This window comes from Barbus barbus, assembly GCF_936440315.1.
Source record: "Barbus barbus genome assembly, chromosome: 16".
NCBI classification, from domain to species: Eukaryota; Metazoa; Chordata; class Actinopteri; order Cypriniformes; family Cyprinidae; genus Barbus; species Barbus barbus.
The window spans coordinates 6,418,204-6,443,640 of NC_136744.1; the positions used below are offsets into that span (position 1 = coordinate 6,418,204).

Genomic DNA, 25,437 nt, shown 5'->3' on the forward strand with positions numbered 1-25,437 from the left:
ACAGATGAATATTTAAGGTAAACTCTTCTCTCTGCCGCGGCTGTCTGTCATCCTCCATTCAGCGCTCAAACTGCGTGTCGCGTTCGGTTACTACAGTCAAACTCTCTTCAAGAGCGCACAGTTACTGAGGTTTAAAACTGTTTAAAGAAAAGGCTTAATAAATTTAATACACTACGCATCAATGTCTCTTCCCTTTGTACTTTGAACATTTCTATGCGGACTCAGAGGTCTGCGCGCTGTGACTCCGTGTCGCTTCAAGCGCATCATTCTGCGCACGGGATGCACATAAGCGCTTTCTGCTGCTCTATATTGGAGCCTTACATATTATAATACTTTTGCGCAATGAAAGATTATTAACAGTCTTTCTTGTTCTGTCCTATCTATCATATGTTGCTGCCTTCATTACTGTGCTATAGATTTCAAAGAAATGTCTTTTAATTTTATAGTAACCTATATATTTATATATAAATGTATTTGCTTGTTTTTTCATGAATATATTTTACAACAATTCAAAGAGCAATGTGTATAATTTCACCAGATTTAGTCCTACACTTATTCACTTTTAATTGTAAATAAAAATGTTTCACTAGGTTTTATAAAATAATTTTTCTAGAGTATCTTTTTCTGTATTATAAACCAAGTTTATAATAGTATTTTTTGTCATAGATTATGATTATATATTTTTATTTATTATTTTTCATTAAAATGACGTTGTCTATATGTAGTAGATTGTGTTTAACACACAGAGTAACACACACAGAAGTATAGAAATTCTACATCGATTTAAAAAAAAAACTGCGCTGGTATCGGATTGGATCGGTATCGGCAGATACTCCGAATTTTCAGGATCGGATTGGTTATGAAAAAATGGTATCGTTTCATCCCTAATTCTGACTAGAGCTGCACGATATTTTGCATGCGATAGTCATGCGCATCTCATCAGTAAAGGCGGTTCTGTGATTAGCAGTAAATCTCCATCACCTGCTTTCAGATGGAGCGGCATTTAATACACAGAGCCGTAGTTCACTGACAAATTAAAAGACATATCACAGAACCGTCTTTACTGATGAGATGCGCATGACTATCGCATGCAATATATCGTGCAGCCCTAATTCTGACAGCTGAAGATGTTTAGCTGAGGAAATTTAAACCTAGGATAACTTGAGCTTAATAAAATATGTAATACACAGTATTTATGGAATGCTTTTGTTTCAGTTTTGGTGTACAGTGGTCAAACTGCATTATAAATCCTTAATTTCAGCCTCATGTTCTTTAAACATAATTTTTTTATATTTTAATTCATATGATTGAGTGTTGGGTTAACATTTTATAACTTTTTTTTAATTTTTTACATTTAGTAAAATGTGGTTTAACAATATTTAAAACAAAGCCACACTGGTTGTTTTTACAGTGATTTTATCAGCAGTCAGTATTGTTATTTTTGAAGGAATAGTTCACCTTTAACCTATTTCTTTGTTATGGGTTATTGACTCTTATTTTGGCTTGTAGTAATGGTTTAAATGTTAAAACGCCTAAATAATGGATTTGTTTGTTACAAACATGCAGCATTTAGATTCACAAGGTGTTAGATTGGAGTGATGTGGATTACCTGTGGATTATGGTTATGTCTTTATAAGCTCTTTGGGGACTCAGACGACTTTCTGACGGCACCCATTCACTGTTGAGGGAATAAGTTTGCTATGGTTTTTTTGACTTCAGCTTAGGGCTGGGCGATAAAACGATAACGATATGTATCGCGATAGACACGTGAACGATATCAATAAAAAATGTGTTCGATAAAACGTTCGATATTTTTTATTCTTTGTCGGAAGAAAACAAAGGCTGCGAAGCAAGTTTGGTTGCATTAACAAAGGCACTCGCTCTCTGGTAACCTAGCAACGTAGGGAGTGACACGCTAACAGCCAATCATGTAACAGTATCATGTTTGGTTGCGCCATATCGTTGTCTCGTGTCTAAGTGCGCACGCGCAAAAAAAAAAAAAAGTGCGCACGCGCGGCTGAGAGTGCACGTCTGCAGCCAGACCCTATTGGCTGGTCTGCTGATTGATTCCTCTTCATAAGCAGAAAATGAGTGCCGCAGCGAGCGAGGAAATTGTAAATAAAAGAGAAAGTCAGCTCCCAGTATGGCAGTTTTTGGATATTATAAGTCTTACCGTAGTCAGACCAAATGTCGTCTGCAAATTATGCAAGACCGTCATCCCCGCCAAGACTGGTAATACCACGAACTTGATGTACCACCTTAAAAAAAATATCAATAATTATCGATATCGACCGATATGAAACACTGATATCGTGATACAGTTTTCAGCCATATCGCCCAGCCCTACTTCAGCTCATCAAGTCCTAGTCAGAATCTTTTTTTGCATTCAGAACAAGAAATGGTGTCCTATTCAAATAGTTTGTCTGAATTAAAATGTTATATTAGTAATCCATGTTTGTTTGGATGTAAACTTGTGTGACTGAAAGAACACTAAGATAAAATAAAGACGTCCTGCTTTGGGGTCAGCGATAATTAATTCTCAGCCTGTTTGTGCTGTGCTGCTGAAAGGCAAGGTAACCACTGAAGTGATGATTTTTCCACTGAGGTTGGGGTTATACCTACATATATGGTTGACATTCTTGATAAAATCTTTTCACAATATCATATGTGCAATAGGAGCTTCATCACCTGACCTCACGCCCTGACTAAAGAAAGTGCAGTCAGTCCTGTTTGGTTTGCCAGCACACACAGGTCATTGGGTCGTAATTTGGATGATTAGTCTGGGTTATGTTTAGCTCAAGATCCACTGTGAAAACAATCTCGTATGACCCTAAACACTCGAGCTGTTGCACTGAACCCGACTCAGTGTCTTGTTGAAGTGTTGTGTGTTGGTTGCTGGCTGCAGGCGCAGCTATAGAGCATGTGAGAGGACATAGATTGCATTGGTTGTGTGGGACAAGAGGTCAAATGCTAGCATTAATAGTTGATGTTTTAGTTTTGTGAGAGTGTATGGGCATCACAGCACACAACTGTGTGACCACTTATCATTTTAAAAAGGCTATTTTAATCTGCTTGCCCTAAGAACCACGCACAACTGCTCCTCCCTCTTTCTTGTCATCTGTCTAGGAGCCCTGGGGTTATTGCCTTTGCTCTTCAAAAGCACTGGGTGTTTTCTTTAAATTGGCCTACAATAGTCACATTATGATCCTGCTATGGAGATGCCTCTGGGAGACATTTGTTGTTATTTTTGGATATTATTTGTTGTTTGTACTTGTTGACCTTGTTCATCTGTTTTATGGTAGCTAATGAACTGTGTTAACATTACATTTGGTCATGTGTCAAGGTCTCATATTATAAGGTCTTAAGTTACAAAAATTGCAAAAAAAACCCCAAATACTAATGCTTTTGATTGCTAAAAACGAACTACTTAATCACACCGCTTTCTGTAATTAATTGAGATTAATCACGCTTAATAGTAAAGCTTGTAATCAAATATATTTTCACATTAAATCTCCAAATTGTGGGCAACAATCATTATAAATTTCAGAAGATTAAAGTGTAAAGTTACAGATTGTTTCCTCTCTTTTTAAATGACGGTTCCTGAGTCGTGTGTGATTTGATTCGCCACTGGTTCATTAAAACGAACCAAACCAATTCAAGGATTCATCAGATTATGCAAGAGCAATGCAACACAGCTCAAGCATATGGACATGGATAGTGGGAAACTGTGAATCAATAGCCAGATGCACATAAAAAAAAAAAAAGAAAATGCATAAAATTATAGACTGCAAAATCCTAGGCCTGTTGATTTACTAATTAATCATTAAAAGCCAGACATGAACAGCAAATTATTATGAACAGCATATATCATTTAAAGCCAGACATGAACAGCAAATTATTAGATTTTTAAATGTATTTAAAAACAATTACATAAAACTTTTAATTTAAGTGCACTTAAAACAATGTTACGTAAACCCATGACAATACAAACCGACTACTTCTCGACTACTTTTTAATGGTTTCATTAAATTTTTTTAATCAAAAAACATGTCTAATTAATTAAAATCATGAAATAAAAAATCATAAAACAAAAAATGTTTAGGGCCCAATGAAATATTTTATTTTTTCTCCCCATATGTTTTCTTTTTACCAAATTCTGTGTTTTAGTGAGTCTAATTATTTGTTGTGTTATTATTATAGTTTTAATAGTAGTAGTAGTAGTATGTACATTCTACTGAACTATAGTAATATATTTCTAGCACAATGTCTTAAAAGTTAAACCGAACTTTTATTTTGACGGGTTACCGTGAACACCTTTACATTTCTGTGTGTGTATGATATTATGCTAGTTTTAGGTCATGCAGTGACTCTCAGAGCGGTTCTGGAGATGTTGTTCATGTATTTATGTCCTCATTTAGTAAGACGACAGACGCTGAAATCACCGCAAGCATCGCTCATGCTTCAGTACGAGTAAACTGCGTGCGTCATTCATACAGAGACATGCAGAACATGCTAGATTCGCATTTAAATAGTCTTTTGAAGCTTAATATTGCAGATACTAGTTCATATCACAATTTAATTTAAGTATAATGACCTACTTTTGATTAATTCATTCTAGGGATGGCTCGATACCATGATTTTGGCTTTGGTACAATACCAGAATGTAATACCGCAGTATCGATATTAAATCAATACCATAGGTAGGGCTGTGCTATTTGGGGAAAATATCTAATTGCGAGATATTGATTTGCGATTTTTAAATTTGCAAAGTCAAGCTTCAGCTCAATATTGTCAATAATGTGCAGCTGTATGAGTCATACAGTATACTCATACGCATACTGTATGAGTATCGTTACCCTACTGAAAAAAACACACAAAAAAAACAATCACAGAAATTCTTAGTTTCCATAAAAACCATTACAAATCCTTTTTGTTTTGGGCATTATTCCAATAGGAATTACTGTTGTTCTATTGGTTGCCATCTGCTAGATTACATCTCACCAATAGAATGCATCAAATAGCAGTAGACACCATTATAGTTTACATTAAAACCAATACAATTCCCATTATGACCCTTGAATCCATTACATTTTCTATTGTGTTTTGGAAGGGGTTCTACTGTTTTTTTTTTTTTTTGTTTTTTTTCTGCAGGGAAGATTATAATGGTATTACTACTTTTACAAAATTATTGAATTTCACGGGAAAGATTTGTTTATTTTTTATAAATAAAGAACTGTATTTCTTAAGTCAATTATTAAAGTATTAGTATGTTACACGGGCTGATTCATTCATTTTTAAGTATTTGGGATTTTAAGAACAAGTGGGAAATGTGAAATTGGCAAGCAGTTAGACTTGCTTTACTTTCGTTTTAAACGCGGCGCGAGTTGACACAGGTTGCGCGCGTGCGTCAGGCCTCGTGCCAGATGCGCTCGTGAGAGGCTTGCGGAGCAGAACCGGGCGCGAGACCGCGAGTATAAAAGAGCATTACGAGACAGGCTGCGTGTAAACGGCTCGTCCGTAAGAAGCGTAGTGTGGGGCGGAGCGACTATGAGAAGCATTCTGTTGTCACATTTACCGGTTGCGCAGCAATTTGGGAAACACTGCAGCGTATGAAATACCGAATTGAGCAAAATTATGATATCGTACCGTTTGAAATATATACTGGTACTTTTCCAGTATATCTCTAATTCATTCAAAATTTTACAAATTCTGTGACATTTCGCGTTGTACAGTAAATTCCATATTTATGACTGGATTCCGTGATTCCATCCATGTTTTTGGCATCACGGAAATCATAGGGCCCTCCGGATGATATTTGATGGGCCAATCATGCTTTAGGTCTAAATCAGGACAGATATATTAAACTTCTGCATGCAAGAATGCACACATTCAGAGAGCTCCGGTAATGGAGGAAGAAGTTACATTGTACATTGTGCGTTTCTATTTGAATTCTATTATTTTGATTCCTCAAGTTTTGATACATAAACATTTTTTTTTTAATTCAGATGTGATGCACTGTAATTCAGATGCTCATGCTTGGTGGTTTTGAAAAATAAGATATGAAATTCAGATTTTTCAAGCATCATTACAGTAATTCTACTGATTCACTAAGCTGTTCGCCAAAAGAAATCGTGACTGGATACAGATCTGAGTATGCTTGACGTAACGTGAGCGCTGGCAGTCTGCTAGAAATGGTTTGTGTGCACACTCCGTCTCACAGGTGTCACTCGTCACAGCACTAGTATGTGACTCATCAGATATATGTGTTCCCTCTGATAACAGTAATAACAGTTTATCTTGCAATTATCTTAAATGGAGATGTCTCCCTGCAAATGCTTAGTTATTAGTGATTTGCATTACTTAACCTAAACACAACCCTGAAGAGAGTCATCTTAGATCACAGTCCTAGAGCAGGTTTGGTGTTGCTAGTGGAGATCTCTCTACCATTTAAAAGTTTGGAGTCAGTGAGATTTACAAGAAGTCTATTATGCTCACCGATGTTACATTTATTTGGTCAAAAATACAGTAAAAACTGTAATAATAAAAGATAAATATTATTACAATTTAAAATAACAGCTTTCTATTTTAATGTTTTAAAATGCTATTTATTCCTTTTGCGAAGCTGTAATCAGTGTCACATGATTCTTCATTATTATCAATGTTGAAAACATTATTTTTTTATATAAACTGTAATACAGTATACAAGATACTGTGAACAATATACATATTAAGTAACTAAAAATACACAGAGCCTTATGACTTCAGCTAATGTATTATACATTTAAATGTATTTAGAAGAGCTGACACATTTATACAACTGTATCGTTCAGAAATGTATCTTTGTAGTTTTGACTGCTATATTGCCACCCCCTAATTATGTAAAAGTTGTCAAATAAAATATTAGCTGTTGGTATCTGCCTCAAATTTCCTGATGGGTGCATCCCCACCAATTATGATTGTCTTCTAACTCTGATTATTTTGTTTCATGCTTTTATCTGTATACACTAGCGCATATTTGATTTGATTAGATCAATATGAAAGCCATCCTGTGCATTCATCAGCAGAAAACCTGCTGGCTGCAGGCCATCCTCTACCTCCTCCTCCTCCTCCTCTCATCACTCTCAGAGCTTTTCCTCTGGCATTGCATAAGATCTCCGAATCACACACTCCTACTTCAGACTGCAGGCCTGGTGCAGGATGTTGAGGTTCATGGCCTGCAGCTATTCTGGAAATCCTGCTATCCTCCGCCAGCTTAAAGCATTGTGGAAAGAATTCACTCGAGTCAGCAGGGTTAAAGAAATGACACGTGTTTCATACTTGCACACAGGACGACATCTCTCAGAGAAATTGATAATGAAAACATCTGACAATAGAAGTTATTTGTTTGAGGTGGCTGCTGCTTACGTTGTCATTTCAATCATTGTGCCTTTTGTGTTTGGTGACATGTGAAAGAGAAGTTAGTGTTCTGATGGAGCTGCTGCAGTGCAGCTCTCTGTGGATCCTGTTTAATATAGATTCATTGAAGCTGTCATCTGTGCCCCAGATTTTAGTCATGCATTTTCATTCTGTCCCCAGCGCTGCTCAAAAGTGGATCAATCCCCCATCCTTTCCTCGTTACCCTGTGCTGTCCACCTAAACCACTGTCAGACTTAATACCTCTTCTGAGTGATTTTAAAATGAGAAATCGCAGCTAGTTTACTGATTCAAATATTTCAGGACCACTTGTTTGAGTTAACCTGATGCATGTGCAAGTTGCATAACATTTGCTGACTAAATGTTTTTTCCTTACTCTAATAGTATTAGTAAGACTTGGCAATAGAGGTGAAACAATTATATCTCTATTTTTCAGCCTTTCTTATTTTTGTATATTTTCTCTGTAATGGCTTGAAAAAAACACAATAGCGATCAAAACAATGCTAAATACATTTAAAATAAGCAAGAAACTTGTTTTCAACAGTATTTTCCCCTAAGTGAACACCGTTAAATGTAAACATCTTTTATTTATGTGAACCTAAATAATAATACATGGTAATAAAAATGAGCAAATATTGCAAACGCAAAGATTGACGAGGCATATTTTCTGAAGTGCGTGCTCTGTTCGCTGGTGGGAGAGTGCTCACCTGTGTAGGGTCCTAGGAAATCCATTTCATTTTTTCCCAAATTTAGTTTTTTCCGTTTTAATTCCACTTTTTCTGGACTCCTTTTTAATGGTTAAATTAAATTTTATTAACCAAAAAGCACGTCTAATTAATTAAAATCATGAGAATTATACAATTTCACATAAATTTATTAAAAGTTAAATATTTTTTTTACATGCTTAAGGCCCTATGAAATGTTTTATTTTTTCCTCACCATATGTTGTATTGTTACCAAATTCTCTTGTTTTAGCGTGTCTAATCATTTGAATGCATAAAAACAACTTAATTTATTTAAAATAAAATATTAAAATAGCCTTATGAATTTCTGTGTTGTGTATTTACATTTTTCTGGTTATCATATGAAGGCATAGCCTAATACATAAATGTAATTTATCTTTTAATTATTTAAAATTAAACAAACTTTATTTTTTGGCAAACAAAGGGGATTTACTGTTAACAATAAAACATGGAAGAAATGTTGTGATTATTCCTTAAAATTAAAGTTTTAATAATTTGAGTAGTAGTATTATGTACATTCTATTGAATAATATCTCTGGCATAGTGTCTTCAAGTTAATCCAAACTTTTATTTTGCCGTGAATACCTTTAAATGTCTGTGTGATATGAGGCTAGTTTTACTCAAATGAAAAGGTAAAATGCTCAGGAAGTGACTCTCAGCAGTTTTGGAGATGTTCATGTATTTATGTCCTCATTTAGAGAGATGACAGATGCTAATATCTCCGTGAGCGTCACTTGCGCTTCAGTATAGTAAACACAACCACGCAGAACATGCAGGATTCATGTTTAAATAGTCATTTTGTGGCTTAATATTTACAGATACTAGTCCATATTTAAGTGTAATCACCTACTTTTGATTAATTCATTTAAAGTTTGACAAATTCCATGACATTCCACCTTATATAGTAAATTCCGTTTTTATGACTGGAATCCATAATTCAATCATAGGGCCATCCGCCATTCATTGCGGAAATCATGGTGCCTTATGCGTGATATGAAATGCTTCCACAGATTTATAGGATTACTATAGCGTTTCACCTGAGCATTACGAATCACACGTATGGCTTTGTTCTTGGTTCTCATCAACAGTATCTCCACCATGATAAGCACTGAATGAATGACAGGCTTTCTGTTGTAACATCGTGCAAGGTAAATAAGGGTGACATCTAGTGGAGAAGATTAATGATAAGAATCACATTGATCAGATCTTGTTTTAAATGTGTGCTCAAATAGATACCGGAAAAGATCGATTCGCGAATTTTGAGAATCGATATCGAATCGATGTCATTTAAGAAAAAAGATGAATTGAAAAATCAATTTTTTTTCCCAGCCCTAGTAGTGTATATAGTCAGCAAAAGCATTATGATTATATTATGAATATTCAGTTGGCTATATTGCCCATCTCCAGTACTTGGTCACCTGATTCCAGTCCAGCTATTATGGCCTTTTTATAATTGCAGTAGTGTGTTGCCTTGGCAGAACAGTGCTATTTTCCACAAGCTCATGCAGGGACACACAGTTCCCAACACACAGACAAACATATGAGTTTCACGGTCAAGGTGAGAGGAAGGTGTAAATGAAACTGTTGGACCAAAGAGCCTCCTAAACGGGAGCTCTGTTTAAACGATGCATTGGTGTGAAATAGCACAGTAAGAGCTCTGGAAATCTTTCCTGGGAGTTTTGCAGGTCAGTTTGATTGACTGTTTTGCCTGCCGCCCATCTCCTGCCTGACAGGTGTCACTCAGGCTGTTTTGTTTATTTTGTCTCCCATTCTAGATGCCCCACCCATGGATCGAGAAGAACTGTTTGTCCAGAAACTGCGGCAGTGCTGTGTGCTTTTCGACTTTGTGACTGATCCATTAAGTGATCTCAAGTACAAAGAGGTGAAGCGAGCTGGCCTCAATGAAATGGTGGAGTACATCACACACAACCGTGACGTGGTCACAGAGTCCATCTACCCTGAAGCTGTCATCATGGTGGGCACAAACATTGACACATCCTCATTGCTTTTCATACATGGTGCTCGTGCATATAAGCAGTGTGTGGCTTAGTTTACACCACCCTATCGCTCTGCAGTGGTCAACCCTGATTCTAAATAAAATATTGCATTTCAAAAATCACTTGGGAGTTTTCTCAAATGTAACAATCCTTTTTTTAATGGAAAATTGCCCCTTGAATTCAGTTTCCATGGCAACATTAAGCCTCTCTTACCATCTTGAGATCCCTCAATTGTGAACACACTAGGTGATGCCTCAGCTGCACTGCATCGTGTGACTCACCTTTTACGTGAGTCACAAGAACTCATTTAAAGTGACAAGTGGCATGAAGGATTCAGGGATATAGCACACTGCAACCTATAAACATTTTTTGTAAACATTTCATAATTCTTCATTTGACACCTGCGGATTTAATCACAAGAAGTAATTTTGCCTATTTGAGTACCTGACAGTCCATTTGGTTCCTGTACTGCGCACACATCTTTTGAGCAGTTGTAGGTCTGTAAACAGTACACGTTTATGTCAAACATTAGCTTCCGTTATTTCTTTCCATTCTTTCCACGTTGGTTAGCTGATTCTCATCTGGTCAGGAGATAATAGGACAAACATCTGGCGAGTATACACCCCTGCTTATGACACATCCTCTGCGAGCAATTGACAGTAATAGCTTTTGCCTGACCGATGCAGAGGTGATTTCTAGCCAGACCCAGGATGAAATCTGCTGAAGTGTAAATGTACACCAGGGAATTATGGGTAATTAGCCATCATAAATCAAGGCCTAGACACCTGCGTTTCCTTTCAGCAGTTCATAATTCGAAGAGGAGATCTACTAGGTCCCAAATAGGGCTCAGTGATATAGTAAAAAAAAAAAAAACTCAGTTATATTTTGCAGCCATTCAGTAGGAGTATATAGTGTGTGTGTATATGTATGTATGTGTATATATATATATATATATATATATATATATATATATATATATAGGAATTATTAGATTATTTGAAAATATCCCTGTATGTATGCACGCACGTAGGTTAGTAGGCTAGTGTTGCACACCCATAAACAGAGAGGGAGACCATTCACGCTTTTAATCTGTATGATAACAAACGGTTTAATTTATTTAAAGAGAGGCTATCTTAACTCAAGCCATATAATGATTGTAACATGCTGAAACATTAATACAATAAACGTAACAGAATGACAGCACTTATTAACATAGCAGTCCATCCGTTAGCATAAATCAGCTGCTCATAAGGTATTAAACTGCTCAAAAAATATATTCCAATACTTTCTCTCGCAATTATTTTGTTGGGTAATTATACTGTAAATTAACGGCGGGCATTAGTGAGCCGTTATTAATATGCTGGGCATTGAAAACGCTTTGGAATGTGATATTTGTGGTCCGCACAGAACTCTTATTTGACATTGTTCTTAGTTGCAAGTCTACAGCGTTCGCGTGAGAGAGTGTGTTCTTCTGCTGTCTGACAGCTTTTAGGTGCATTATTGGCGCTTACCACTGCTTACGCGTAACCACCGCATCAGCACCGTAAAACATGGGGAATTTTTAGACAAATATAATTGCACAACCTATTCGATATTCTATGAATTAATCGAATATTCGAAAATCGTGACCCATCCCTAATATATATATACACTCACTGGCCACTTTATTAGGTACACCTTGATAGTACCGGGTTGGACCCCCTTTCGCCTTCAGGACTGCCTTAATTCTTCGTGGCATAGATTCAACAAGGTGTTGGAAACATTCCTCAGAGATTTTGGTCCATATTGACATGACAGCATCACGCAGTTGCTGCAGATTTGTTGGCAGCACATCCATGATGCGAATCTCCCGTTCCACCACATCCCAAAGGTGCTCTATTGGATTGAGATCTGGTGACTCTGGAGGCCATTTGGATAAAGTGAACTCATTGTCATGTTCAAGAAACCAGTCTGAGATGATTTGAGCTTTGTGACATTATCCTGCTGGAAGTAGCCATAAGAAGATGGGTACACTGTAGTCATAAAGGGATGGACATGGTCAGCAACAATACTCAGGTAGGCTGTGGCGTTTAAACGATGCTACATTGGTACTAAGGGGCCCAAAGTGTGCCAAGAAAATATCCCCCACACCATTACACCACCACCACCAGACTGAACCATTGAGACAAGGCAGGATGGATCCATGCTTTCATGTTCTTTACACCATATTCTGACCCTACCATCTGAATATCGCAGCAGAAATGAGACTCATCAGACCAGGCAACGTTTTTCCAATCTTCTATTGTCCAATTTTGGTGAACCTGTGTGAATTGTAGCCTCCGTTTCCTGTTCTTAGCTGACAGGAGCGGCACCCGGTGTGGTCTTCTGCTGCTGTAGCCCATCTGCTTCAGGGTTCGACGTGTTGTGCGTTCAGAGATGGTATTCTGCATACCTTGGTTGTAACGAGTGGTTATTTGAGTTACTGTTGCCTTTCTATCATCTCTAACCAGTCTGCCCATTCTCCTCTGACCGCTGACATCATCAAGGCATTTTCGTCCACACAACTGCCACTCACTGGATATTTTCTCTTTTTCAGACCATTCTCTGTAAAGCCTAGAGATGGTTGTGTGTGAAAATCCCAGTAGATCAGCAGTTTTTGAAATACTCAGACCAGCCCGTCTGGCACCAACAACCATTCCTCGTTCAAAGTCACTTAAATCCCCTTTCTTCCCCATTCTGATGCTCGGTTTGAACTTCAGCAAGTCATCTTCACCACATCTAGATTCCTAAATGCATTTAGTGATTGGCTGATCAGCAATTTGTGTTACCAAGTAATTGAACCGGTGTACCTAATAAAGTAGCCGATATGTGTGTGTTTCTGCTACATTCTGCCGTGGTGGGCCACCACACCAAAAATCATCCCCGCCATGGCTGCAGTTTCTCAGTGAAGTGTATTCAGATTAACAACAGTTCAATAAACAAGAAGTTAATATTTAGAGATGCACCAATTGCAATTTTCTTGGCCGCTTTCCGATTTTTTGTTTTATTTTTTTTTTGGAAGTGTGATCTGCCGATACCGATTTTTGTCGATTCTGATTTTCTTTCTAAGAACTATAACTGGCAGCACATACAAACAAAAATCTATGCAAATGTCATTGTCGAGATGAAGCGATTACCGATGATAAAATTCCCCAGTTAGTGTTACCGTTTCATTTTTAAATGATCATTAAAACCTGCTGTAAATTTTGACCGGCTGAGGAAAAACAAGCTTATGTGGATTCTACACATTTAAACAAATTCAGATAAGTTGTCTAGAAATATTTATGAAGCAGATAAAATACATATAACCAGGGCCTAAAATTAACACTCGCCAAATGCGAGTAAAAATCTGCGTTGGTGAGTACATGTAACCGTGTCAGTCGCCAGTTGGTGGTAGAGGTGTGCGATATGACGATTTTTGATCGTGGACGATAAAAATGTCTCCACGATCTGCTTTTGAAGAAATATCGTAGTATCGTGCAACAGCGCACATTGTCAAATACAGTTCTGGTGCCTCCGTCACTATATACTGTACAACACCACATACAGCAGTAGAGTTACTCTGACAGGACACTGCACTTATTCGCGATCGCAAAAGTACATTATTTGCACACAAGCCTTGCTGGTTAAATGTTTAATTCGCGCGCTGGTCTGACGTGCGCTTGTTCTGAGCGCATACACCTGAAGCACGTGCACTAAAACCCTGTCAAACAGCGCCTGATTACTCAACTAAGTTATCTTTTGCGCTAATACTGTCAAAACACACAAGGTTTACATACAGACTCAGTTGGTTATCTCTAAAATGAAAGTAAATAGTTAAGAGAGAAACGGATGCGTGCCTGTATATTAGATGCGTGCAGGTCTTAAAGGGACAGTACTAAACATGCTGTTGACTGTCATTAAAGGGATAGTTCACCCTAAAATTTAATTTCTGTCATTATTTACTCACTCACATGTTGTCCCAAACCTCTATTAATTTCTTGTGCTGAACCCAAAAGAAGATATTTTGAAGAATGAGGGTAACCAAACAGTTGCTGGTCCACATTGACTTTGATAGCAGGAAAGAAAAATCCTATGGAAGTCACTGAGGACCAGCAACTGTTTGGTTTTCCACCTTCTTCAAAATAGCATTTATGTTCAGCAGAAGAAACTCATTCAGGTGTAAAACAACTTTTGAGTAAATGATGGTATAAAAATAAAACATTATGACAGACAGATGACAGAATATTTATTTTTGGGGGAACTATTCATTTAACGTTAACAAAACGCAAAGAGAAAAATCACTCACTATTCTTGACTGAAAAACTTTAATACAGTTGCTTTATGAATCAGTCTATCTAGTGTTTTATTTTTATATTTGTTCATTCAATTTCATTGAATGGTCCTGCCTGAAAATAAAGCACTGTTTGTTTTATTTGTATATTATATATTATGTGTATCTTTGTTGTTATTTTTTAATAAGAAAGATAAAATAATGACACAGATTTTTATCTTCGCCCACTTTGGCCTAAATATCTGCCATGTCTTTTTTTTTTTTTTTTTAAACCAAAATAGTAAAACCAACATGACAAAGAATCGTGATAAAATCGTGATATTTCTAAAATAAATTGTGATATATTTTTTCCATATCGCCCACCCCTAGTTGCCGGGTACAACTTTTACAAAATATTACAATGCAATGTAGTGAAAACAACAGCCAGTTTTAAAGAGATTTGCTGTTTCTGACATAAGCAAATAAAACGATCTTTTCCAAAGACAAGGTCAACGTGATTAGCTGCTCTGTCATAAGCGACAAGAGCGAATCAAATAATAGATACAAACGGACCGATAAAATCAGAGCAATGTAATGGCCAGCTTGTCCCTAGACACGGTTCAAATAACGTTTACCTGAGAAGATTTTGCTTCATTTGCATGCATAATTTTCCAAAATTAACTTTTCTTTATTCTTCATAATCCGACACATAGGAAACGGTGCAGTGCAGTATATAGTTTGAAAGGCTGCGTGTTCGGCTGTACGCTTACGCAGAGCTGCTTCAGACAGCGTACCTGTAGCACTTCAACTGACGAAAGCACACACAATGTCAAAATGCGTGGTTTTGGCGAGTTACCTCGTAAACGTAGTCTTAAATGAGTTATACCCCCGGTTTCACAAACAAGGTTTAAGGCTAATCCCAGACTAAAATGTAAGTTTGAGCTGTTTCAACTGAAAGAAACTTGCACTGAGTGATCTTAAAACATGTTAGTGCCTTTATTTTGTCTCACGATGCACACCAGTAATGTTTTTTCTAAGGCACGTTTGTAAAAATGACTTAAATGTCCTAATTGAACAATGGCCTAATCCTGTTTTAGTCTAAGCCCTGTCTGTGAAACCAGGCCATAAAGTCTTAAATGACTGTAAAGAGTTGGGAGAAAATCTAGTGAAACCTGCTGAAGTCTGTCATTGATGTAAATCAAAGAAAAAAGAAAAAGAGAAATCACTCAACTGCTCTAGTCACTTATTAACTTTTGTAGCTTGAACAAAGATTTATCTGTATATGTTTATGCATATACAATTTATAGTTTATGTGAAGATTTTTAAAATCGCTTAAGTTGTTATATTTCAGAGCCTATTAAATGTTAAAAATAATGGCTTTAAAATATACTGTAATGTTGAATGGCTATAATTAATAAGTAAAATTGAGGGATGCATTTAATAGAGACACCAGTAGCAGGACAAATTAAAAACATTGTAAATAGGCTATGTTTAGTCATTGAAGTAGTAATAACTGCCTGTTTTTGCAAAAAAAGTTTCATGGCTGGTAAAAAAAGTTTTGGCCAGTAAATTTGATCATGCCATTGGCAGGTGTGGCAAAAAGTTAGTTATAGGCCCTGCATATAACCATTTATTAATCAATTATCATTTTGACTTAACCCTTTTATTTAAAGGCTGAAATGTGAGGTTTACCTTTTTATGAAACCTTTTCAAAGCTTTATTTGAACATTTACACATTTGAACATTATGAAATTGTCCATTTAAAATATCTATTTGAATGGTTTAACATATAGGCTACTGTATTTCTGTGATCAAAGCTGAATTTTCAGCATCAATACGCCGGTCTTCAGTGTCACGTGATCCTTCAGAAATCATTCTAATAGCTGATTTGCTGCTCAAGAAACAATTTCTGATTATTATCAGTGTTGTAAACATTTGTGCTGCTTAATATTTTTGAGGAAACTTTTTTTTTTTTCACGATTCTCTTATGAATATTTGAAATTGTCCTTTGTTTAGAGCGCTGCAGTTCGTTAGAAATGGAACGGGACATCAGTTTACTGTTATGGATTTGTCCTGTAGCGTCACGCCGCATCCACAGCACAGAACATCACTAGGTTCTATTTGCTTTTGTCACGCCACTCGCGTCTGGTGTAGACGCGTTGTTTTGGTATTTGTGAATCTTAAGTATATTCATAATTTGCTTTGTTTACCTGGCACTGGCAGTCCTTTCACAACTCGTAACTTACATGCTTAGAGCAGAACCATGCATCGTTCATTTATGTTTCTACATGGCTCCCTGCAATACAACTCTGATTCTTCAATCGCACCATCTAGTGGTCTGTTACTGATACAACCACAACAGCTACAACTGATAACGGAGCGCTCAAGCGGGCATTAAAATGTCAAATTAATATTTTTCGTTCAATTATTTACTTAACAGGCAAGTGATACGCGGGGAAAATTACGCAGTGTAGTCTTTATCACGCTACAGAGGTTTCTTTTGCAAAATAATCTGCTGACTGTACACTATCCCTCAACCTTGCCGTGTCCCCCCTTGTCATAGCTCCGCAACCCACCCCCCTCCCTCCCCCAGGAGTCGCGCCCCCCAGCTTGGGAACCACTGCCCTAACCCATTGGTTCTCAAACTGTTTGACGCGCCCCCCTTTAAACCTATAAAAAAAATCTGGAGCCCCCACCCTCTTCCCGAATCCCCAACCAACCTTAGACTACCAAAAAATAAACGAAAACAATTTTGATTTATGAAAAATTTATGCTTTTTAATTTAAAAAGTCTACAGCGGAAAAAAAACACCTGCAACACTTGAAACACTGAGAAATATTATTATTATTCTCTCTGTAATTTTTTAAAATTCATTTTTACGTAAGGCCTTTCCTCTCACCAACGAAATTAACACCGCATCTACAATAATCGCGAATAAAAGGATCGGCTCGGAATCGGACTAACCGGCCGATTCTGGCCGGTCATGCGAAAAATCGGCCAATACCACCTACTGGCGGTTTTAATTTCAGTTTTACCGGAAAATTTCAGTTATTTAAATAATTTAATATTTCCATATTCAAAATTTTATATTTAAAACATTAATCTCAACATTAAATTACACTCATGCCACCTGAGCCGCATTAAAGGTCTGAAAATGTACCTACAAGCCAAATTAGTTTTTTATTAATACTAATTTCATATGATTGGTAACTTATTTGTCTTATTCTACATCTTATATTGTTTTAATTAGAACATTTTAAAAGCTTATAAATACAGTATACATTTTTGTATTTGACAGATGACATACTTTTAATAAAATTTGAAAAAATCCCATTACAAAGGTAAAAAGAAAATGCCCCTGTAAATCACTGAGTCAAATATCACCTCGTATTAGGAAGGCTAATTTTTTTTATCAGAATTTGATTATTGATCAGAAGGTGTTCCTAAATTTTTTTAATTAGGAGGACAAGCACTCCTAAAAAGAAAAGTAAGCAAATTCTGTCCATTTTATTAGGAAATTCAAGCAATAAATAGCCTACCGTTTCGCCGCTCTTTAATGTGGCATGATAGATCGCTGTAGACACCTCAGATCAAGCGAAGCGGCAGCGCACATGAACATCATCTCTTTCGCTTTACGAGTGTGTACTCACCTGTGCATAATCAAACGCATTTTTTTTCCTGGAGCTGATGATCCCCGCGCTCTGCTGCTACACTGGAGTGGGAATTACAGTTAGAAATTACAATAGATCACCCTCAGTGTAATCTGTCAATGATGGACCTCTGATAGATATATGTGAGATGAAAAAGATGTAAACTAGCAATTGTGAGATGAAAAAGTCGCAGTTATCTTTTCAAATGTTTTATTCTGTGGCGGAAACAAGCTTGTCAAGTTTGTCGTTCTCACAATGAACACCTTTTATACAGACCCAGATTACAGATCTTTCATTAGCCAGCTTTAAATACTTCAGCATAATTATAGTCGAATTAGGATTAATAAACAATTATAAGGCCGTGTGTACGTGTGGTTTCAGTTCCTATAATTTTCGTAAATTTAGAATACATTTTATTACGAAAATTGTGGCGAATCAAGATTTATTTTCTTAAAATCTCACAAATTTGTGCATACGCTTGCTCAGTGAATGAGACCCATTGTGATAGAAAATTACTTTGTTTATATTGTGAACATTTAATAAATGCTAGCCCTATTCCCAATCATAAATCTTGCAACTGTATTGCAAGACAATCGCTTGTCCCCTCACTCTCATGCACTCATTAGACTCTCATGTCCCGCCTCAGTGTGAGGTGTTAGAGAGAATGTCTCGCCCCTCCCTCTCCTGTCTGGAGGTCTGAGTCGACTCTAGTCTGAGGTTGTGGTCGAAACATTGCGTCATCTTGACAGAGAGAGCAGTGCCGCCCCCTCTGCAGTAGTAACACTCCTGTCCTTCCTCTCAGCCATTTTGGGACAGAAGTAATAAGCAGTATCTTACCCCTTGTCACTTCAGAGGGAGCTGATGTTTTAGGTCATACATATTTAATGCCTTGGATTCATAATGAGAGCTAAAGAGACATTTGATGGCAAAAGAAGTACATCTGACACATCTCTACATATGCCAACCCTTAAAAATAGTGTATGTGAAATAAAAAAGCAAAAGCAACCGCACAAGTGCCTCTCATGATAAGTTTGGTTGTAATACTTATTGAAGACAGAATTTTAAAACAAATATTTTGGCTCTACGCTCTTCAGTTTTCTGTGGGAAAGTGAAGCAATTAAAATGTTTAAAAATAATATAATTTGGGTAACAATATTCCAGTGTAGCAATACTAATTTTGTGTCAACTAAATTTAAATACAACCGAAAAGCCTCTGTAAAGACAGATCCACACAAAGCTATCACTACTCACTTGGTCCTAATATCACCTGGTGTCGTGATACAAAAAAGGTATTGTGAGAACTATACGGTGTTAGTTTTTATACCTGTAATTTTTTTCTTTTCTCTAAGGTCTCTAATGCATATTTCTTTATGATATACCAGATAGAAATATTACAGTATATTGGTATATTACAGTACGTTTAATATATTCATAGAATAGGGAGTTTCTCTGTTCACATAATGACAGATAATGTGTATTTCTTCCCAGTTTTCTGTAAACTTGTTCAGGACCCTGCCGCCCTCTTCCAACCCCACGGGAGCAGAGTTTGACCCAGAGGAGGACGAACCCACTCTAGAGGCAGCTTGGCCTCACCTGCAGGTGTGTGCAGCTTTATATTATCAACACTATTATGTCATATTTATCAAAATCTTCAGTGTATACCCTCAGTGAATGTTTCTGGTCGTTCTTGGTGTTTTCCCTTTCATCTGCCTGTTTGTGTTATGTTGTGAAAATTCAAGGTTTTAACTGTTTTGAAGCCATGAAGATACAAAACTGTATCACTTTGTTCTACAACCTCCATCAGCACAGGTTGTAAAATTTTAGAATTTGCCCAAATTCAAGGTAGCATCATATATGTCCTTTGTGGTGAATCACATGCATTGCACTGAGCTCAGGGGAAATGAATCCAAATATTGAATCTAAAAATATCTTTCAATACCAAGGATGCAACGATATTATCAATATCGTGATATTGCGATGACGATGTGTCTTCATTTTCATTTATTTTACAGTGCAATTGTTTTACAGTATATGGCTATTGCTGTCATTGTTGTTGTTAATATTATTCTATTCTAATTTGTTTGGCTTTCTAAAACACCAGTGTGAATGTAATTTAGACTGAGATAAGTATATCAGAAATAAAAAGAGGGTTGAGTCCCCTTTAAAACAAGTTTTCTTAGTTAAGAACATTACATTTACATTTGGTCATCTAGCAGACGCTTTTATCCAAGGCGAATTACAAATAAGGACCCCCCCCCCCATTCTTAATTTTTTTTATATTGCAATAAATATCGTATCTTGGACTTCATATCGCAATAATATCGTATTTTTTATTATCAGATTTTGATATCGTTACATCCCTATTCAATACTGAAGGATGTATTCTGAGAGAAATTAAAGAGTTCTATATTTGTTGTTAGCTTTAGCACTATGCTAAAGTCATAGTCAAAAAAGGTGCTGTTTGTGTAGGTCACAGTTTTGCTGCTTATGTAGAGCGTTGCAGTCCAGTCACTTCTGAGGTTCCCTGCCTATGAGGTTGCAGCGAAGCAGTTCACTAGGTTTTGGAACAAAGTATCTGTCTCAAATGATTAAAAAGCCCATTTGTTCAGGAACTGACAGCATTTATTGTTTTGTGGCAAAGAGGACCAGACCGTTACATTAATCATGTATTAGTATTGAGTTGTATTACTTTCTCACCTCCTCTTTCTCCTTTCCTCAGCTGGTGCATGAATTCTTCTTAAGATTCCTGGAGTCACCTGACTTCCAGCCCAACATTGCCAAAAAATACATCGACCAAAAGTTTGTAATGTCGGTGAGTGTCCTTTTTTCTGACCTATAGCTGCATCACAGTTTGTCCTCACCGGCACACTATCAGAGGAAGATACACACTTCCTCTGCTGTGAGTGTCAGAGAGGCCAGCTGCTCTTACAGGTTTTACAAGCGTGTAGAAGTGCAGAGATCAGCACTTGCCTGTGTAGAATACTAAGTCAAGTTTAAAACAAGGGTATAATCACCATGCCAGAATCACTTTGAATTAATGGTGGATCAGCTTTTTCCCCATGGACTGATGGTGATACTGATAACTAGAGAGCAGGATTCTGGACCTAAAACTTTTTATTTTTCTAGAAGCGATCCAAGAGTACAACTCACTAGGTATGTTTACATGCAATTAGTTTTGGAATGAATCAAATCCAGTTTCAGATTCTGACATTTCTGTTTATATGAGCCCTTAGCATTGCAATCCAATTAACACATTTGTTTACATATGCATTAAAGTATTCTGAAATCTTCAGTACCCAGTCGCTGCGTTCAGAACCAGAGAAGGCCACTTTGATATTGTCACCAGAGTTAATTTGAGTACAGTTATTGTTTTTGCCACATCTAAGGGCCTGTTTACACCTGGTCACTTGATGTGTTTTTACTGATCGGATAGCTATCTGATGTGTTAAAATGCTTCCATTTACATTTGACCACATACATGTGTCTCCTTTCATGAGTTCACATCAATGAAAGCATTATATGATATGAGCTGCATTTTATCATCAGCCATTCTCGAGATCAAAGACCACAATAGCAGTGAGCAAAACGAATACCCTCTGAAAAAGAAAGTACTTCTGAGGGCATTAACACCTGGTCTTTTCACAATCGGATAGCTGTCTAATCAGGAAAAGAAAAACGTTTGAAGTGACCAGGCCATAAAACGACAGCTGACATTTGTCAGAAGAGGTTTTTAGTAAATATTTAGTCTCTTCTGCTGACCAGATCATAAGATATCAATAAACATACACATGCTGTTATGACGTAAAACTTGCATAAATGTGTATCATGGCATTGCTCATGTGGGCAAGTTATTTTTGAAATCAAATGAGAAAATAGTTAGCGTCTACATGCTTAATGTTTTCTGATTATTTCAGTTCAACACCACCCTTTTTAATCATAACAAAATTTTGTTCAGCTCGAGCTCAGTCAGATCGATTGAAATGTTGAAATGATAGTTCACCCAAAAAATGAAACTTCTGTCATTCTGTCACTCACCCTGAAGTAGTTCCAAACCTGTATGAATGTCTTTGTTCTGCTGAACACAAAGGAAGATTCTGAAGAATGTGGGAAACAGAGCAGTTCTGGGGCACCATTGACTTCCATAATATTTTTTATTCCTACTATGGAAGTCAATAGTGCCCCAAAACAACCTGGTTACAAACTTTCTTAAAAATATCTTCCTTTGTGTTCGGCAGAACAAAGAAATTCATACAGGTTTGGAACTACTTGAGGGTGAGTAAATGATGACAGAATTTTCATTTTTGGGTGAACTATCCCTTTAAGGCTTTCTGTCCGGTTGAGCCATCTATCAGATTAGTAGCAAATCATTTGGATGCATGTAAACATAGCTACTGGGATTGTGTTTCAAAACACATTTTATGATTATGCTAATGACTTCAGGTCATCTTAATCCTTTTCAGCTTCTGGAGCTTTTCGACAGTGAAGACCCCCGAGAGCGGGACTTCCTGAAAACCATCCTTCACCGCATCTACGGAAAGTTCCTCGGGCTGAGAGCCTACATTCGCCGGCAGATCAACAATATATTCTACAGGCAAGAGCTCCGTCTAACTAATCCACCTCTGCTTTTTGCTCTAAAAATATTGTCATTCATAAACTCTGTAATGGTAGACAGAGACTGTGAGCTCTTAGAAGCAAGTCTATCTCTGAATCAGCCGAGTTTGGCATTTGTGCGAAAAGGCGAGACGGGTAGCTCCTCCAGAGTTCATCCATTGAGTCGATGTCCTTGATCTCGCACTGTAGGTTTATATACGAGACGGAGCATCACAATGGGATTGCAGAGCTTTTAGAAATCTTAGGAAGGTGAGTGTGACCACTATCAGTGTTGCCATGACAAACCTGAGAGGAGGTCTTTCTCTTATTACTGACCCTGTCTGTCACATGACTGGTCTCTCGTTCTTCCCACAGCATAATTAATGGCTTTGCCCTGCCACTGAAAGAGGAGCACAAAATGTTCCTCATCAGAGTGCTACTGCCTTTACACAAAGTCAAGTCTCTCAGCGTCTATCACCCACAGGTATGCTTAAGGAGAACACTCTTTTGTTGAGGACTTTAATGTAGAAATGATTGCTTTTTGTAGAGGTTGGTGATTATGAGCTGTGGAAGCCACAGCATTCTCAGAACGTTCAATAATTGCATTAAACCACAGTTAGTTCTGAAATGTAATTGGTTGAGTGGTGTTCCAAAAGAGCTAATCATCGAGTACAACACCACTGGGACGTTTCACTGTTATTATCGTTCCGCTTGTCTATTTAGCTTCTTTTGGGGTTGTTTTTGTGGGAGAAATATATACAAACTCACAATTATGCTGAATATTAGCATGACTGCAGCTGAAGAGCACTATTGCGAGTGAATTTTTTTTCCCATTTGGAAAAAAAATCAATAATAAAAATCAGAATCAACATTTTTTGGCTCTTCTGGAATGGTTATTCCAGATTTTCTTTGATTTGAGGTAATATGTTTAATCCTTTCTCTCTTTGTTTTAAAGTGTCAGAACAAGCACAAGTAATGTTTTACAGCATTAGCAGTGGTAACTAGTTATGGGGGGTTTAGTTATGGCTCAGTTTCAGACCGCTTTTTTTTCTAACAGGCTCTTTCACATTTCTCATTGACAGTGATATTTGAAAGATGTCAAAACGTCCATGAAGTTTGCATAACTGCATTAGAAAGAATAAATTTTTGCTGGCATATCGCCCACCCCTTCCTCTGTATCCATAGTCTGTACTTCATGATTAAGTCTTATAGGTTATGATGTTTTGAATAATGTATTAATAGACTGAAGAATAGCTGTGGCTCAATGTTAGTCATCAGATTGTGTTCTTTGTAATGTCTTTTTGGAAAAAAGTAATTTTCTTTGCTTTCAGCTGGCCTACTGTGTGGTGCAGTTTTTGGAAAAGGACAGCAGCCTCACTGAACCTGTAAGATTTACAGCCTTGGCAACTGCACCTTTGCTGTTTCCTGTCACTATTAATAACATTTTTTTCCAGTTTTTCTGTTTGAATTCTCTTTTCATGGTGAACTTGAGAGAGCATTGATGGCTTTCTCACAGCTTTTTGTCACCTTCTGCTTCAGGTGATTATGGGCCTGCTAAAGTTCTGGCCCAAGACCCACAGTCCTAAGGAGGTGATGTTTCTGAACGAGCTGGAGGAAATCTTGGATGTCATTGAGCCCTCAGAATTTGTTAAAGTCATGGAGCCTCTCTTTAGACAGCTGGCCAAGTGTGTATCAAGTCCGCACTTCCAGGTATTACAGCACAATAGTACTTTTCAAACTCCTTGAACATTGAGAGACTTGTTATCTTGACAGATTAAAAGAAAAGCTTTTTAATACTAGCATATGCATTCGTAACAATGATCTACAGTTGAAGTCAAAAGTTTGCATACACCTTGCAGAATCTGCAAAATGTTAATTATTTTACCAAAATAAGAGGGATCATACGAAATGCATGTTATTGTTTTAGTACTGACCTGAATTAGATAATTCACATAAAAGATGTTTACATATAGTCCACAAGAGAAAATAATAGTTGAATTTATAAAAATGATCCTGTTCAAAAGTTTACATCCCCTTGATTCTTACCTGAATGATCCTCAACTGTGTTTTATTTCTGTTTAGTGATAGTTGTTCATGAGTCTGAACAGTTAAACTGACTGCTGTTCTTCGGAAAAATCCTTCAGGTCTCACAAATCCGTTGTTTTTTAAGCTTTTTTGTGTATTTGAACCCTTTCCAGCAATGACTGTATGATTTTTGAGATCCATCTTTTCACATTGAGGACAAAAAAAACCTTTTGAACAGAATGAAGATGTGTACATTTTTCTTATTTTGCCTAAATATCTGGACTGTATGGTATGATACTAACTTTTGACTTCAACTTTATATAATGTGTTGTAGGTTGCTGAAAGAGCATTGTATTACTGGAACAATGAGTATATCATGAGCCTGATCAGTGACAATGCCGCCAAGATCCTCCCCATCATGTTTCCCGCTCTCTACAAGAACTCCAAGAGCCACTGGAACAAGTACAGCCACACTTGTTAATCAAACTTCACTTCTGGAATTTTCACAGCCTGATTTTATATTAAAGGGGTCATATGATGTTATGTAGCTGTTTGTGCACGTATAAGATCTGCAGAGTTACAAAGCTCCAAGTTTCCCACAAAAGGATTTATTCTATCTAAAAGAGAAGGCTGATCCAGGCTGGGCTAAAACGCCTCTTTCATACAGCCATGTGAGGAAGACGCTGTGTTTCTTTGCAAAAGCACTTTATTTGGCCTTCCGAAAGTAGATGCAATTAGGAATTATTGGT

The 25,437-nt window shown here is 37.0% G+C and overlaps 1 protein-coding gene across 1 annotated transcript in view; it reads left to right on the plus strand.

Annotated features, from left to right (window-relative positions):
* Positions 1-25,437, plus strand: part of LOC306882798 (serine/threonine-protein phosphatase 2A 56 kDa regulatory subunit delta isoform-like) — a 45,110-nt gene that overhangs the window by 12,718 nt on the left and 6,955 nt on the right. The window contains exons 4-12 of the mRNA XM_079437692.1: positions 9,932-10,131; positions 19,562-19,672; positions 20,793-20,885; positions 22,534-22,664; positions 22,874-22,933; positions 23,039-23,147; positions 23,995-24,048; positions 24,203-24,373; positions 25,023-25,150. Of these exons, the coding sequence (XP_079293818.1) occupies positions 9,932-10,131; positions 19,562-19,672; positions 20,793-20,885; positions 22,534-22,664; positions 22,874-22,933; positions 23,039-23,147; positions 23,995-24,048; positions 24,203-24,373; positions 25,023-25,150 (1,057 nt within the window). The remainder of the gene's footprint in view (positions 1-9,931; positions 10,132-19,561; positions 19,673-20,792; positions 20,886-22,533; positions 22,665-22,873; positions 22,934-23,038; positions 23,148-23,994; positions 24,049-24,202; positions 24,374-25,022; positions 25,151-25,437) is intronic.